The 17,430-nt window shown below is 35.7% G+C and overlaps 1 protein-coding gene across 1 annotated transcript; it reads left to right on the top strand.

Annotated features, from left to right (window-relative positions):
- The first annotated feature begins 92 nt into the window (after positions 1-92).
- Positions 93-11,802, top strand: LOC135680761 (splicing factor 3A subunit 2). The gene is made up of 9 exons (XM_065194925.2): positions 93-311; positions 2,522-2,593; positions 2,951-2,997; positions 3,648-3,699; positions 4,012-4,069; positions 4,592-4,641; positions 8,821-8,961; positions 10,124-10,192; positions 11,081-11,802. Exons 1-9 carry the CDS (start codon positions 186-188, stop codon positions 11,546-11,548), a joined length of 1,083 nt encoding a protein of 360 aa, XP_065050997.1. The 5' UTR covers positions 93-185; the 3' UTR covers positions 11,549-11,802.
- The last annotated feature ends 5,628 nt before the right edge of the window (positions 11,803-17,430 follow it).

The following is a 17,430-nucleotide window of genomic DNA, read 5'->3' as shown; positions in this document are numbered from 1 at the left end:
TTAGAACACATATTTTGGAGATAAAAAAGCAGAAGTGACGAAAATCCGTTTGGGGTCTGGGGCTAGTTTCGTTGTGGCATCGTTGCATTTGGGATCGAGGCCCAGCCAAAATGACTGGCAAAATCATCATGGTTTCTCGTTTTAAAATGGTGTAAGGAACTTGATCTTGCTTCTCACTTGCAGCTATGGATTTTCAAAATCGTGTTGGATCTAAAACAGGTAGTGGAGGTGTTGCATCATGGTCAGAGTCGAACCGAGATCGGAGGGAAAGACTCCGTCAGCTGGCTCTTGAGACCATTGACCTCAATAAGGTAGGCCTATTTGTAATGTAGCTTGAGGCTTTTGGTCCTTATTTGAAGCATCTTGAAATTGTAAGATTTGTAAATTTACATATTTTATTGATCAATAGAAAATGTAAAACACTAACATTTCACTTTTTTAATAAGATCAATATTGAGGTCAATAATGGAAGCATAAAAACCACCTTTATTAATGTTCGATTGATGACATTTGTTTAAAATAGATGACATAAAAATGATCCAGTTTGCTTTTTTGACACATATCTTTGACACCCATCCTCAGAAATAAATGCCTTCTTCTTAAATAAAATGAAGGACATTACAATGTAGAGTGTATAGTTTTCAAATAAAGAAAACTTGAAAATGCAATTGTTTTTTTCCACTATATTTTGATTTCTTTATCCTATCCATGTTCTGTTTCTTTCTTTTGATTAAGTGGTCCAACCAGATAAACACCATGTCAAAAATAAGAAGACAGGATTAATCAAACCAGGAACTTAATCAAGAATTTGTGGTAAAATTCTACCTAAGCATTAAACAGCATCATTCTTTGCAATGCAGAAACCATGTGTTATTCAGAGCTTAAACAATCATTGAAAAACATTTTGAACATAAAAGTTGTGCCTCCCTTCCAATTAGCTCCACAACATAACATCTGTTTATGTTATTCCTGTTGTTAAAAAAGTTATGTAAGAATTTTGATGCCAGAAAAGTGTTTCATAGTCAGGGGCACATTATCTTTTTTAAGTTGCAAAGGGCTGGAAGAATTGAGACTTTAGGTATTATTTTAATGTGCCAATGATATAAAAAATCAAATTTTCCAAAAGGCCTTTTCTAGGCACTAAACATTGCTGATTCTGTATTTGCAAATATTTTTTCAAAATAAGTGTTGTAAGTTCATTTGTGTGGGGTTTGGTTCATTTGTGTGGGATTTGAGTCGAGGAGGTTTTTTCAAAAAGAGTCTGGGGAGAGTGACATTCTGGTGTGTTATTCTACGGATGCCAAAAACAAACCCCCAACAGAGCCTGGAAAATTTGCAGCAACCTAAGGTTGAGCTTCCCATTCTATAACTTCTAAACCATTCTAAACCAATACTTTGGAGCAGAATTGCAAAAAGTATCCAAACCTGGGAACTAGATTCCCTGAAAATATTTTGCATTAGCAAAAATTTTTTCTTGACTTTTTCACAACAGATCAAAAGTTTCTACAAATGAAAAGTCTAGACCCACATTAAATTAGAAGCCCTTGTATAAATATTTGTGCATACTATTCGTAGTACACAATACTCGCACCTAGCAGAAAAATTTTTGTCCTGTTTCTCAGGTTCCCAGAAAGAAAAATATTTTTTGCAGTTTTGCTTTGGAGCTTGGAGCAAATTTGACGTAGAGGCAGTGGGTAGTGGGGTGCTGGAAAAAGGTTGACCAGTGTACGCTGTGTACAACAACTTCAGACCCTAACTACTGACAGAAGGCTCTTTATTCACTTTGCAAGGAAATTTTAACAGTAATTGTATATATACTTTGTTAGCAGGTAGTATTTTCCACCTGATTCTTATTCTTCAAAAAGGGTGCATAGTTTCCATAAAGGGGTGCCAGACTTGCTTGAGGGGCAACTGCCCCTAGTTGCCTCCCCCCTTAAATCCACCATTGCCTTAGTTGCCTAATGCTAACTTTGGCAAACATCTCAAATATGTTGCTTTTAGCACCAGTCTGTACTGAATTTAAAATCTTAGTTGCTGCCTATGCATGTTAACCTTTAATAAGCAATTTATTCTATGTACATGACCTTTTGTTTACAGCCTGCTTTGTAGTCTCTCCAGAACAACAAATTACTTTTGGTTGTCTGTTCCATTCAAAATGTGCTTTTATCTTTCTGCCTTGGCAACAAAAACGCTTGATATCTTGATAAGAAAAAATTGTCATGGAGTAAGTGGAATTAAAAAATTATATATCAAATTAGACATTCCGCTTGTTTGCTGCCTCATTGTGCCTGGCACTTCCATAATGCTTAAAGCTGATAACGCGATAGTAGCCACCCATAACCAACATGCACAATAACCTACACCAAGTGATGTACCACTCAATGATTTGTTTGTTTAATGTTAAAATTTTGAAAGAAAGGTTCTATGCATAGAAGAAAGGTATGCTTCCTATTTTACGCTATCATGTCAACTGTTTATATTTTTAATGCTTGACTGATAAACAATTAACATTTTCTTCCAGGATCCATATTTTATGAAAAATCATCTTGGGTCTTATGAATGTAAGCTATGTCTCACACTGCATAATAATGAGGTATGTGTGACATATTTGTGAAACCTTTGCAGGATTCCATATTTTCCTTCAATTTTAAAGTTGCTATGTGTAAAAATTATGCTTTAATTTGAAGAACAGGATGTTTTTAAGATGCAGCTCTATCACTTTTAATGTGATCTTAAGCATAGTATGTTGTATTAATCAAAGAGTTTTTGCTATCAATATACTGAGTTAAGGTTTAGTTTTGAGTGCTGCTAAATAAGATTATTTTAGTGCATCAATTTTACCTTGTTGCAAACTTGTCATGTTGCATTTACAGAAAATTATTGTTACCTATCTGTCAATCTAAGACATAAGACCTTGTCTGCATTAACTAATTATATGATGTTTTTTCAGGGGAGTTATCTTGCTCACACACAAGGAAAAAAGCATCAACAAAATCTGTAAGTTTTTAGGTTTTCTGTAATTAATGTAAATATCTTATGAAAGCAAGTAAGTTAACTCCCCTGAAATTGTAATATGTAAAGAGCTATCTTTGCCCAGGTAAATTTGTTTGTTCAAAAAATGTTTTTGGTTCGAAATCCAAATGTTTTTGTTTTGAAATCCAAATGTTTTCTGTTTTGAATCATTTTTATTTATCTGTTTGCAATTGTTTGAATCTGATACTTTCACGTCGTGTATGATATGATTTAATTCAAAATAGCAGAAACTCTCAATCAGAAGCATTGATACTCAGACTTTTTCAAGTTTTATTTTTAGTTAGAAAAAAATAGCGTAGCAATTTTATGCTACACTTGTTTGTTATGCACATAATGCTTGAAGCAAATAATAGAAAAATAGTATTTCTTTTTATGACAGTATACACTTTTGGTGTGTATAATAGGATGGTTCATAATTGCTACTCCGAGTTCGCACTTAATTTTAACAATTGCCTAGTGATCACCCAAAGTTTGAAACTCAAATTAGCAACTTAGAACTGTCCTGTTCTATACACCAAAAGTGTTAATTGTGTTTATATTTTTCATCAAAGAAAGGATCTTGGTGCATTGATTTTACAAATTGAAGCAGAAATAATGTTTTCTTTAAATTTCAGTGCAAGAAGAGCTGCAAAGGAAGCGAAAGAGGCCCCTGCTCAGCCTGCCCCTGTAAGTAAATCACTAAACAAAGACTCACTTGCATCAGTGAAATGCTATGGCTGTCTAATAGACATGGTTTAATCCTCTAAATATGATTGAAAATAATTATATTTACATAATTATTTATTAATTTTCTATTTAGAAACTGTCAAACTTTTAAGCATTTGTGACAATTCAACACAAAATGTCTATAAAAATGAATGCTTACAAATTTACCATATGAATCCCAATAATTCTAGCCTAGCCTAGTCTGAACTTCTTGACGCTGATTTCAACCTGCTAAAGCTAAGTATAATTTTGATGTTTTCTTTCCCTGTTTAGGAAAAGGCCCGTGTTAACATAAAGAAGTTCGTGAAAATTGGCAGACCCGGATATAAAGGTAATCAGCAATGTTTGAAAGCAATGTACTAAATTTGATATGCCAATTAAAGTCTCTGGTTTTGATCATAGGTGTTATTGACATTCACACAACTGTTTCGTCCTATTTATGGTGTTAACTTGGTATCACCGGTAGAAATTTTAATTTTTTGCAATGAATTGCTCGTGCTGTGACTATACCTGCTTTTAATAATCCTTTAGAGCAAACGGGGTAATTAGTTTTCAAAAATGAAGTATTTTTCACAACTCGTTATTCGACAAGCTACATCCAGTATTGAAATTAAGAGATAGTTACAAATGGTTTATAATTACAATAATCAAAAGCTCGTCAGAAATTAATTTGCGGTTCATGTTATTCATTCATAGTCACATGTTTTAAAGAGTCTTGTTTCACTTTCAAACACCTAACATTAACTGATCAGCTGCCTGTCATTATTCGCTATTCATGAACCTTTTAGGGTGGCTGACTTGTTAATTACTTATATATTTCTTATTCAGTAATGAATGTTAATGTCTTTCTTAGTTACAAAGCAACGTGACTCTGATTCGGGACAACACAGCCTTCTATTCCAGGTTAGAATGAGTATATATTTATTCATATATTATATGCACTGGGTTTCTAACCCTCTAGTGGACAGGGGTGGGCAATTAGTTTTTCTGATGGGCCACATGAGAGACCTGGACGGTGTTGGAAGGCCGAACTAACGATAACTTTATTCTACACAATATTCATTATCTCTCAGTGAAAAAGCAACAAATTATACTTTGTTTTAGATGGTGGTGCTGGTTAAATGAAAGATGGTCTTTGTCAATTCCAAAACGTTTTTAATCTCATACGATTTAAGCTTGGTATCATTACGGCCATTAGGTTCCAACAAGACCCTCGGGTTCCCCATTCGTGTAGCATTAAGAGCAATTCAGATTCAGGGAGATTTGTTTAGCCGTTCCATTAAACACCCGTTTAGTTGTAGATGTATGTGAAAAGCTACTTGAAATATGAAACCGTTCTCGAATTCAGCTTGCTTGCGCATATTGACAAGAATATACAGAATACTATACATTTTAAAACAAACTGTGTCATCTTTCTCTGTCCGTTGCAAAATGTATGTAGAGTCCCAATATTGTAGCCAAACCAAGTCTTGATGTCATCTACCCAACGACGTTTCGTATTTCTGGCTTCAAAATGGCTTTGAAAATGGCTTTGAAAAAAGCAAACATTTCACAACATATTACTTAAAGCTTTTTCGTCTGTCACTCAGATTATAAAACGTCAGAATAAGGGTCCACAAGAACACGATGGAAAACATATGTGAAATATAAAAACTTTTTTGGCTCATTATTCTGACGTTTCATACTCTGAGGAGTGACAGACGAAAAAGCATTAAGTAATATGTTGTGGAATGTTTGCTTCTTTTAAAGCCATTTCCAAGTTCTGTACCGCCAAAAAATTGTTCGCATTTCTTTGTGTCGTTGGCACGGCCTGCTAGGGTCAATTTAAATAGTTCTATTGATGATCGTTTTAATTGGTCAAAGTATTTTAACCCTCTGTCCTTGATAACAGCTGATACAAGTTTCAGTTTCGTTTGGGGTCCTAGACTATCTATTGTCACATGATCTTGCAGCCAGCCAGATCTTGCAGATGAAAAAAGTGATTTTGAAGAGTTTCGATCTTAGTAGTTGATGTTACGGTCCAGGTTGGTCATGCTAGCCTGTATAATACAACTGGGAGCGTGTACATATTGTATATACTGGCCTTGGCAATTAATGGGGTGCGTTTTGGGGCCCAAACCATTTAAACTAATCTTTAAGGCTCCCCCTTTCAAGGAACGCGAAACATATAACGGATTGGGGTGGGGCTGAAATATTTTTAGGGGTCTAAACATGCCAACAACCAAGAGCAAGGCAATTTGTGTATGGTTTCAAGTACATTTTGGAAATTATTGGGAGGGGGCAGCTAATCTTCACAGCCCCATCGCTCCCGTGGTCCCTGCTTTTAGCCATATTTTTACTATGTACATGTACCTCTTTAGCAAAACGAAAACACTGGTACATCTGTATTACTCCGTTATTGTTTTGCTAAGTTTTCTCTTTTGTTTCGTGCTGACATCAAACTTTTTGAAAAAGGATTTGCAATTCTCTGCTGAAGTAAAACAACACTACCTTCTACTTTCACTTGGTCGGTTTTTCTATTTTCGGTATCCATGCTCCGTATCCACGTTTTCATTTAAGTTTATTTTCATTTTGTTCCATCTTTGAAATTCCTTTTCATTCGCATGTTTCATAGTTTGGACATGTAAACGGAAGGACAAATCATTTATTTAAATCACTTAACTCGCTTTCATAATGACATCCAACCTTGGGATAGCAATCAGGTTTATGTTGTTTAACTATAATCCAATCCAAGACTAAGCAAATGAAACTAAAACAATGATTACTTCAAATACCTTAATGGAAGGAATTATGTGTCCAAGAACATTTCCTAGACAAGTATTCATTGGTGTTCGTATAGAAAATAGACGCACTTAAGTGATGAATATGTATTTCAAGTTTTTGTTAAACAGCTTGTAATGAAATTGACTATCAAAAGCCTCCTAATATTGACCACTCCACAAATTTTATGCTTATTTTTAAATCGGAAAAAATGTTTTTGGTTTCTATCAAATTTAACTAGTATTGGATTGCTAAATTGAGAATGATCTTATAAAGCTGCTGGATAGACCGCAAAAAGGATTTGTTAGATTATTAAAAATACCAAAATTTGTAATCAGCAAATTAAAGTGTCTTGCTTTTAGAATTCATCTACCCATTCTACTTGGCCTTTATCCATTCTCACGTCGCGGCGAAATATACCTTCAAACCGTCTTGGTCGCCTTCCACATTCCTTCCCCCTTCTTTGAATTTTATAAGAAATTTTATAAGCTTCAAGGTTGTAATAATATTTCCGTTATTAGGGGCTACCGCTCAGTTAGAGTGGATTAGTTTACTAAAGGCTGGTACAAACTTGCGTTGTCCAGTAATGCTTGTCAATAACCCTTCGATTTATCCCCCACCTCTCCCCCACACTAGATGGTCTTTTGATTATCCCCCATCCCTGAGTAGGCCTCAATTGTAATGTTTATTAAATGACATATTATAGGCAAAACGAACCTCATAAAGAATAAACCTCATAAAGAATAAAATGAACTGACTTGACCATTAGACAATATGATAGTTGATAGAGGCAATGACTATGATATTTTTGCTCGTTTCTAAGTTATGTGCACTATACGATACTCGTTGCCAATCTTACTAATTCATCTCAGAAGCAATTCATCTCCATACGAAAGTCTTTAAATCCTGTAAAGAATTCTTGCATAGGAAAGACCAAGTCCTATCAGCGATTCAGTATCCTAGAAAAGCAATCAATAATGAGTGAGGGCTACATGTCCAATTTTCATTATAATAAAAATTTCAATTTCGTTTTGACATTATTTATGATAATATCAGTGAATAAAATAGGTTGAGAAAACTATGGTCGAGAGTATCAAGAGCGTCTCGGTCTGACGTTTTAATTGCAAACGAGGCCAGAAGAAGAACAATTTCAAAACTTTTTAGTCATATATACAATTAAAATAACTCGGCTTGTTGCTTTAGCGATATTTTTATGGAACGTTACCTCCATTTTATCGAATGAATAACTTATACTGGATTGGAGAAATTTTGATGAAAACGTTATGTTTTTAAGAGATCATTCAATGTTTAGGTTAAAGATAGTTTGATGTGATAGACAAGTAAATATTTGGACGCTAGTTAGACGCAATAGCCTTATAATGAGCCAAGAAGAGAAAACATTTGCACTAAATATTTTTACCGTTTCGAACCTTGTTGTTGGAAATTTTATTATTTATCCAGTGTTCTTGTTCCTGGATTATTTTAAGCTCGAGTATTTTTGATGTTGTTATTATCTAAACATCGTTTTTTCTACAACTGCCTGCCATGATTTTTTCAAAGACCATATCACTTAAATGGCGTTTTCGGGGTTAATAGACATATAAATCCTATTCTGTTTTGTTAACACGAGAGAAAATTGTCAAAAAACAAATGGCTTGTTTCTTCTACTTTTTAATCTATGGCTGGACATGTCCTTGCGTTGTTCTTGTTTTGTTGGCTGGCAAGCCTCGATTTTCTTAAAAAGAAAAGATAGGACAGAGTTGTGGCAAATCCGAGGGCTGCATCAGGGGTATATTTCCCTAAAAACGGTATTTATTGTTCAGTTTAAGCATTGCGGGGTACACTAATTTTTTTATAAGAAACTGGCTATATGAAACGAGTACTGGACAGTCAGAAAAAATTAAGAAACTTCAGTACTCGAAGAAAAAAAATTAAGAAACTTTTAAATCGTGATAAACCTGAAAACAACGAAATTTTGTAAAATCCAAGAACAAGATTGCCCTGTTGGCCTAGAACTTAAGACACAAGGGATAAAAATATACTTCCAACATCTAAATACCGCATCGTAACGGAAGCGAATCTCTTGACGTGATAAAAAAGGTTACGAACATTTCATAACATCATTCATGGCATCATAATTAAGAAACTTTTAAGAAACAACCAGTATTGAAATTTCCAGATCATTAAGAAACTGGAGCACTCAACATCGACCTTTGTTTCCTATTAAAAAAATGAGGTTGTTTTCACTCTCTAGGATCGTCAATCATATTTAGCCTTTTTTATGATATCTGATTGTCTTGAAAGTTACGTATTATTTTGTAGATTGACTATCCTGAGATTGGTGAGAGCGTCGCTCCACGTCACCGTTTCATGTCGGCCTATGAACAGCGTATCGAGCCTCCAGACAAGACTTGGCAGTATCTTCTTATTGCTGCAGAACCGTATGAAACTATTTCTTTCAAGGTAAGGGATAGTTAAGTTATTATACAATTAGCTGGGCCGTAGCAATGGTCTGATTAGGCAAAGAGGCTTACCGTTAAAACTATTTGAGAAAACTATCGATGCAGTCAAGATACTCGGATAAGGCAGATTTAAAAGCAGTCATTGACAGTGTTGATTGGTTCTCATTTGAGTTGGGTGACCACAGAGCTAGGAATAATGACAGTCATTCAATAAAAGACCTTGTTGAAACCACAACGAAGAGCAATAAACAAAGACGTACAACGCCAAACCCCTGCCTAATTTTCTTACTGTGAAAGGTCGTAAAAGTTTGTGAAAAATTCAGGAGCAAGAAGAAAACTTTTCTGGGCTCTGTTCAAAAAAATGAAAAATGGACTACCGCAAATATTCAATCTTCTTTTTTACACCCAGCAAGGGAAAAAATTCATCGAAGTTCCTTACAAGTTGTTGGCATGGCTATACAGTAAGAACCCGCAAAAAAGAACCACCAGTTTTAAGAGCTTTTACTCTAATATTGCATGATTTTGATATCTTGAGTAAGAACGCAAGTGACCTTAAATAATGTTTAGCTTCTTGTTCACAACTTGGAATTTGAACAGATCTGCAAGAAAACTCGAGTCTTCTTCAAGATGAATATACTATTTCTAAAGTTTTTATTCGGTAATATAGCTATTTCACCTAGAATCTATTTTTATTTGTGCGAGCGCTCATTGGTTTAGACCAGGTTTTAAGAGTTTTAAGTTGTTTATTCCCATTTCTTTTATGAGAGCCTTTTTAGCCTGACTTTAAAAACCTGTGTCAACAGTGGGGATACACTACAATCTATGGATAAAAATATCTTGAAAACAGATCTCTGGTGTAAATTAGTGCCTAGTAATCAGGACCTAGTTATGGTATTTGTGACTTTGCAACCCTCCCTTCTTTTCGTCGACTTCCCTTCTTTTAGCTCTCTTCAAGGAGGCAGATGTATGTTCTTCTGTATTTGGAAGGGCTGTGATCAAGAGAGTGCCTCAGTCATAACTTTGGAAAAATATGCAATATACTATACGAGAAAATATCCATTATTGTACAGAATATATTAAATGTAAGGTTTTTGAGACCGCAGTGAAAAGAAGTAAAGCTCGTTATTTGTTTGTTTCATTTATAGAATTATGATATTTTTCAGGTTCCTAGCAGAGAAATAGACAAGTCCGAAAACAGGTTCTGGACACATTGGAACAAGGATACTAAACAAGTAAGTCATTAATTGATACGTCGACGTTAAAAATCTTTCTGGGCAAATTACAGTTAAAACTAAGGAGAGCTTATATTGATTTCATTTGTCAGCTGGTGTGATGTGCAATTTTGAGTGTTTTGCTATACGAGTATTGCCTGGGGGGGGGGGGCTGGGGGCCAATTTTTTGTTAAAATTCAATAATCAAAATTTTCCTGAGAATCGTCAAATTGTCTATTCTGAACGGTAAAATTTGTTAAAATTTGGTTTCGGAGGTGTATTTTTAGCCATTCTAGAACGTTTAATTTAAAAATTTTTCTTGCGTGTCGGACCAAACCATGTTAGGTTCTCCCATGTCACTAAACTTGATTCTTAGCCCCCCCCCCCAGGCTCAATTTCGTGGCACCGTCTCTGGTTGTTGTATTAGGTGCTTAAATTGCACTGTCGTTTATTTTCTTCGATAAATAAAGTTATCATCTGTTACCTTAAAGTTAATGTATTACGGATGGTTAAAAAAATTGATTTCAGTAGGTACCCAAAGCAAGTTATTGTCTGAAATCTAATTTTGTTTCGCGTTGTTGTAGACTCTGGGATAATCCTCTTGGTATTAATTTCAGTTATAAATCATTAAAACACTCACCATCATCGCTTCACTTTGCTAATAATAATGCCTTTAAAGGGTTAAGTAGATTTCAGATTAAAGTTTAGATGAGTAATCGGTAAATATCAATGCAGAGCACTGTGGCCTTATGATGTCCTACTTGATGTTGCCAACCCCTTTTTTAAGCTGTGATATCATTAATTGTATCCGAAACACCACATTTGTTAAAACTGAGTGCATCAGTAGCATTAGCCTTACAATTATCAACTTAGCTTATCACCAAATAAAGAAATGTCCTTTCTTTTTAGTTCTTTCTGCAGTTCCACTTTAAGTTGACCCCGTCTCAAATTCAGCAGAATGCAGCCCAAAAACTGCAACAGCAACAACAGCAAGAGCATAAGATGAGGAAGCAGCATAGGCCACCGGGACCTCCAATGATGCCGCCTCCGCCACCGGGAATTGCACCAACTCCGCCACCAAATTTCCCTCCTCCTGGACCCCCGCCACCCGGACATAGAGGTCCTCGTCGTGACGGAGACATGTTCCCGCCGCATGGTGGCCTTCAGCCTCCTAGAGGTCCACCTAGGCCGCCAGGCATGGATATGCAAGAGGGCCCACCCATGGGAGAGCCACTTCTTCACCCGCCACCTGGGATGCCACCATCAGGTCCACCTGGCACAGAGGGCAGCTTCCGACTCCCACCTCCAATACCGCCGCCAAATTTAGGTCATCCTCCGCCAAGACCTGCTGGGGATGATAACGAGGATATGGATTAGAGAGGTGACCTTGGAATCATAAGATTAACGCTAGCCATCAGAGAAGTGCCAAAGCACAGCTAGGGGATGACGTAACTTCTGTTATATTCTTCTGCAAAAACGTACCAAGGTTTTTGTTGCTAGAAAGAAGGTAAAATAAAGATACTTCAAAGAACTCATTAATTTTCGTCGGTTAAACTCTGTACTTTCGTTTCAACTTCATCATTATAGTTGTATGTTGCATGTCGCATGAAAGGCTCATATTCATTATTTTCTTCAAAGTGTTTCTCTTGTTTTCATTTGTGAATTTGGGAAAACTAAATATTCAATTAAGCGTCAATGCAATATTATATTTCATGCTTTCTTGAAAATGCAGAAATGAAAATCGACGCACGTTTTGTAACTCTTTGCCAAAAGTGTTTCTTTGGCAATAGACACATTTTCTTTGATCTCTTTTATAACAACTAATTGTTGCTTACTTACGTGATACTACCTGTATTAAGCAACAACTATCTTGCTAGAAATCTAGCCTGTCTTTTTTGTATTTGTGATATTGCATTGTTAAAAGGTTCAGACGCCTTTTATGATTGTCGATTGAAGTTTGGTATTGTTCAACAAAAAACAGTATAAAATAAACATTACTCGCAGATTAGGCCAATCTTTATAAAGTAGGCTGTATGCCATTAATTGTGACAATAGTGTTTTCGAACAGATTTCTATTTTCCATTATTTTTCCACTAAAGCAAGGTATTCTGTACTTGCTTATTTAGGGTTCTGAAAAGTATTTATTTTACCTCTAACGTATAACGCAATAGATTTTGCTAAATGTCGATAAACAAGTAAATTCTGTGCTTTCCCTGGTGAATCAAAATAGATTTTGGCTTGCTGACAATCTCTTTTCACTGGTTGATGTTAAATTATCTGCCATGTCCCTTCTCTAACTACAAGTTACGTGTATTGTGTTTCAAATGATGAGACTCTTTCACTGTGTTTAAACTCACAGTCTTTGTATGCAGTAACTCATAAGCGGCTTTTACTTTGTTTCTACACAAGAACTTTCTCCTCCGTGGTATCATTTTGTCTTTTCAACTATTTTCTTGGCACAGCTACAGCTTTTTCGTTACAATTTCCCCTTTATTGTTGATATTTTCTTTTGCCTGCAACTTAAAGCCAACTATCTTCATCAGGCGATCATCCTTGAATGACGGATTCATTTTCATCTATGAGCTCAAAGCTGGTGACTAGGCATTCACCCCTCTGGAAATGTCACTTTTGCAGTGTTAAGTGGGCTTTTGATATACAGGCCTGATTTTATTATACAGGGAATTGATTGATGAAGCTTTAAAAACAGAACCAGATATTAAGAATCAAGTCTTTAGTATATTTAGGGCCTGTTTATATGGAGAAAATCGTCCCACCTGTGAGCTTAGAGGTGAGATCCCATCCTTCTATAGAATCTTTTGTGAATTTCGTCGTGCGTTTATAATTGAAACAAGCCAGCCCGGTTCAGTGAAACCCTACTGCATGAGAGATGGGATCTCACTGAAGAGATAGGATCTCAATGAGGTTGGATGAATTTCCTACATATAAACACTGGAAGTTTGGATCGAATCTGCATGTAAACATTTGATGATTTCATCCCACCTGCCAGATTATTGGCCGAGAGGTGGGACAAATTTGCTCATATAGAAAAGGTCCTTGGATACTGATACCACCTTAGAGTTTTTTGACACGTAAAATTACACTTTTTTCATATTCTGATTGAAGAGATTTAGCAGGATTATTTATTGGTGAAAACTGATACTTAGATTCCCAAGTGTGTTTAGTTTCAAAGTTTTAAAGTGAATGGTGCCCATTTATAAATTGATCTTTTTCACTGCGGAAGAACTCCATGACTTGACACGGCAGATGAGCTGTTATTATCAAGGTTTTGGATCAAACATTAGGCCGAGGTCAAATATTTGTTTTCAAGACAATAACAAAAGAAATTTCGACGTTTCAAAATGCTAAGCAAATTGATAATTTTAAGGGGATGCGACCCCCCCCCCCTCTGATCTGCGCCCTTACTATGGATACCTGATAGCAAACACACTGAGCTTAAACAATACATTGATTTTTTTGATGAAAAATATAGCCTAGACTCTATTTTTGTAACAAGTGCATTTATAGAAATCTCTAATACGTGCGATATGCATAATGTATCTTTTAGAAAAAGATTTATCTTTGCGTAGAAAGAGATGGTTTGGTTATCTGTTATCTGAAAGTTTGCATTTGAGTTCATAACGTTAGACAATCTAAAAATGTAAAGTTAATCAATTTTGAATCCCATCTGGTTCTAAGCCTGGATTGTATGCTAGAAAATTTGGGGTAGACCTTAAGTCTCTGCGCATGACAATCAGACTCAGGGGAGACAGCTGAACCTTGCAACGGATTGATAAATTGAGACTTTGCAGGGACGCCAGAACACATATTGGGGTGGTGGGGTGGGCTAAAGACGAATTGGAAAACTTTTATGGCAGTTTATTCTTGGTACGACAACATGAGGTTTCAATGAAGAATATTTAGAGAAGTGTTACACTAGTGCATGTAAACAGGACAAGCATTATTCCTCTCCTTATGCATACTCTACTAGAATCAGATTTCCAACTTGGTCAGGTGATGGAGGCGTTTCGATTTTCTTCTAAGTGCTTTCATCAGCCCCTCCCTCCAGTCTCTACTCTATGAAGGTCAGTAATTTTGATCTTAAAAGGCACATAGGCATAGAATGTTTTGCAAATTATCGAGCTCTCTTATTTCTTCAAGTATTACAATTCTAGCAAACAGCAAAGAAATATTCAATTTTTATCAGCTTACGTTGCCATTAATAACTTGAATCTAGATGTTGAATTTTGCTTTTTATTAACACGTTGTGCTTGCCTTTTGTAACCATAATTTTCTTCCATTGCCTTGGATGATCTGATCCATGCATTGACTAAGTCAAATTTCCTACCCTGTCTTATTGTAATTTATAGCATTTGCAAATGAAAAAGGCTAGATTGAGGTTTTCCTGTACATAGCAAACATAAATCCCAAACAACCGTCTAGATTTAGCTTCTTTCTACCGTGCAAATCAACACACTTGTGAAACTGTGACAAAACTATGCAAATTCCTTTCCTGTTTTGGCCTTTCCAGCAAACTAAGTTGAAATCCCCTTCAAACCAAATAGCAATTGTTTTAACAAGAGGTAAAATGACATAAGTATATCATTAATGATGACAAGGTTTTCATAAGTAATCGCAAATCAGAACTTGTAAGATAAATGGACATCTTAGAAATTTTTTTGTTGCTTTCAGTATAAATTTCACGTTTACTGGTCATGAGGTTCTTTGTCAAGTTCATTTTTGCAACCTTTTATTCTTAGACACCAACAATCGCGTTGCACTGATGGCCCCCGGAAACTGCTCTCCTATACCCCAGTCGATGTTACTTCATTCTCTAACCTAAAATCCCCCCCCCCCTCCACCGAAACATTTCTCCAAGCTCTCACCAAATCCCCGGAACTCCAAAGTTTTTTAAATCTACGCAACCAAATAGATGTTAAATTATACCTGATTTCTCTTGCAGGCGATTAAATCAGAAATATTTTTTTATGTTAGTTTGTGTATGTTTTTATAAGAACTTTTGGTATGTCTTGCTGACTCATAATTGAGACTTTAAAGCAAATAACACAACTTTATCTCACTTGTTGGCCTTGTTAATTAACATTTCAATGAACTTCGTTTCTTAAAGATCCCAGCATAAACATTGAATGCAGCATTGGCTGTTAGGGCACTCCTATATACGAAGCCATTCAAATCGTCCATTGAATTTCTTTTGTCTGAAGCGTGAAGGCTTTGTCTTGCGTGGCTGTTAGAAAGATTAATTTTTCTTGCCTTCAAATTATATAAAATTTTGATTCCGAATGGAGTAAGATATGGTTTATTTAGCTGTGAATCCCCTCAGATTTTTTGCAGAATTTTTTGAAATTCTTTTTATCATTTAATTGAAGTTTCTTACCCGTACGCCTCTCGCCAGTCTTTGATCACACAAAGAAGGCCCTTTGTTTTTGAATTCAATAGGCAGTGTTTCAACGAAAACTTGGGTTTCTGCCCCCAAAATTCACTCAACGTTCATTTGCTTCGCACCAAACGATGCAGAAGAATTTTCTCTTTCTAATGGTTATTTTGGTAAAATTCTACGACATTTCTTCGCAAAGTTATTAAACATTTTATGCATTTTTGGCAAGGGGGATTCAGGTTTGCATAAAGAAGTTCAGAAAAAACAATAGGCTTGTGATTCCCAGACTTTCTAAAGAATCCAGTTTTTCGCCAATAGCTCCTTCGTTATTTAAGATATAAAATTTTGAGTGGTACCAATAAATTTTCCGGCCCGAGCTCCATCTGTTGGTAGGCTAATTTTTAAATTTGGACCAGTGGTTGCTGAGTTATTAACTACTTTTGGTCCCAAAAAGTGCCAAAACAGGTTTTTCGAACCTCCTGGCTCTGATACTGCAAATATACTTTTGGCGACAGCTTCAAAAAATCGGCAAGGTGATTTCGCATCGTTTGACACATTGCTTGTTTTTATTTGAGCCCGAACGGCTGAGATATTTTGATTTTTCTCGAAAAGTCAAAGTGAGAAAAATTTTCAAATTGCATCGCAGCGTCAAAGAGCTCCCGGCTACATGAGTGCGGTGGCGCGCTGCAAAATTTCGTCTTTTTTGACCAAAAAACAAGTGTTTTGAGAGATTTAAAGGACGGAAAACAAAATAAAAGGATAAATGAATATATTAAAGCAGTTATTAAAAGCTTTAAAGAAGTTTGAAGAGTTTTCACAGTTTTGCTCAACTCTTGGAGTCTGCTTGGTAGGGGAAACCCCCGAAAAACAAGACAGTTCGTTTGTTTACGTTTTAACTTCAATGTAAAGATATTGCCTGAGTGTAGAAAACCAAAAATTGCAAATAAAAGCACCAAAGTTGTCCATTTTTGGGTCTTTATATCACGCTCAAAATATTAATCTTATCTGCCAGGATATTGCAAGGGTTCCTACACGAAATTTAGGCCACTTTGCCGACAGTGAAGTTTCCTTTGTCTATTAAACAAGAGAGTGATTTTTTAAGCCTAATGCAGTTAAATGTACAAATTATTGACAAAATAGGCATCAATTTCTAGCAAGAACTCCTTCTTATACACGATAAAGCAAGTTAAATGTTTTTGAGTAAGTAAACAAACTCGAATTAGTAGAATGGACTTGAATGGACTCATATAATGCAATTGACACCCCTACTCAAATCCTCCTTTCGGTCGAAATAAGCTACAAGAAATACACTGTAGATCAACACAGCTTGTCAAAATTGATAAAAGATATGCAAGCATTTACAATCAAAGCACGAAAACTATTTTGATAGAGGTTATCAGGCTATCATCACATTTTAAGCTATAGAGGTTGGCTTTAGACACATCAATTTCCAGAAAAATCGAGAAAACCATCTAAAAATCGAATCTCTAGGGCTAGAAAGATGTTGAAACTCTCTTTAGATAAGTTTGGAACTCTAAAAGTAATAAAAACAACGAAAGTTTGGTAAAAAAAGACAAACCTTACAGCGCGCCACCGCATTCACACAGCCTAGAGTCCTTCGACGCTGCGATGCAATTTGAAAATTTTTCTCACTTTGACTTTTCGAGAAAAATCAAAATATCTCAGCCGTTCGGGCTCAAATAAAAACAAGCAATGTGTCAAACGATGCGAAATCACCTTGCCGATTTTTTAAAGCTGTTGCCAAAAGTATATTTGCAGTATCAGAGCCAGGAGGTTCGAAAAACCTGTTTTGGCACTTTTTGGGACCAAAAGTAGTTAATAACTCAGCAACCACTGGTCCAAATTT

The sequence above is a fragment of the Rhopilema esculentum genome, chromosome 18 (assembly GCF_057945365.1).
Source record: "Rhopilema esculentum isolate cy_ngs chromosome 18, ASM5794536v1, whole genome shotgun sequence".
NCBI classification, from domain to species: domain Eukaryota; kingdom Metazoa; phylum Cnidaria; class Scyphozoa; order Rhizostomeae; family Rhizostomatidae; genus Rhopilema; species Rhopilema esculentum.
Note: the sequence above shows the minus strand (reverse complement) of the source record. Positions and strands in the feature narration are given on the sequence as shown.

Excerpts from the sequence above, each read along its gene's own strand:
- LOC135680761 (XM_065194925.2), top strand. The coding sequence starts at position 186 with ATGGATTTTCAAAATCGTGTTGGATCTAAAACAGGTAGTGGAGGTGTT. Across the intron at positions 8,962-10,123 it reads ATGAAACTATTTCTTTCAAG|GTTCCTAGCAGAGAAATAGA; the intron begins GTAAGGGATAGT and ends GATATTTTTCAG. Across the intron at positions 10,193-11,080 it reads GGAACAAGGATACTAAACAA|TTCTTTCTGCAGTTCCACTT; the intron begins GTAAGTCATTAA and ends CTTTCTTTTTAG.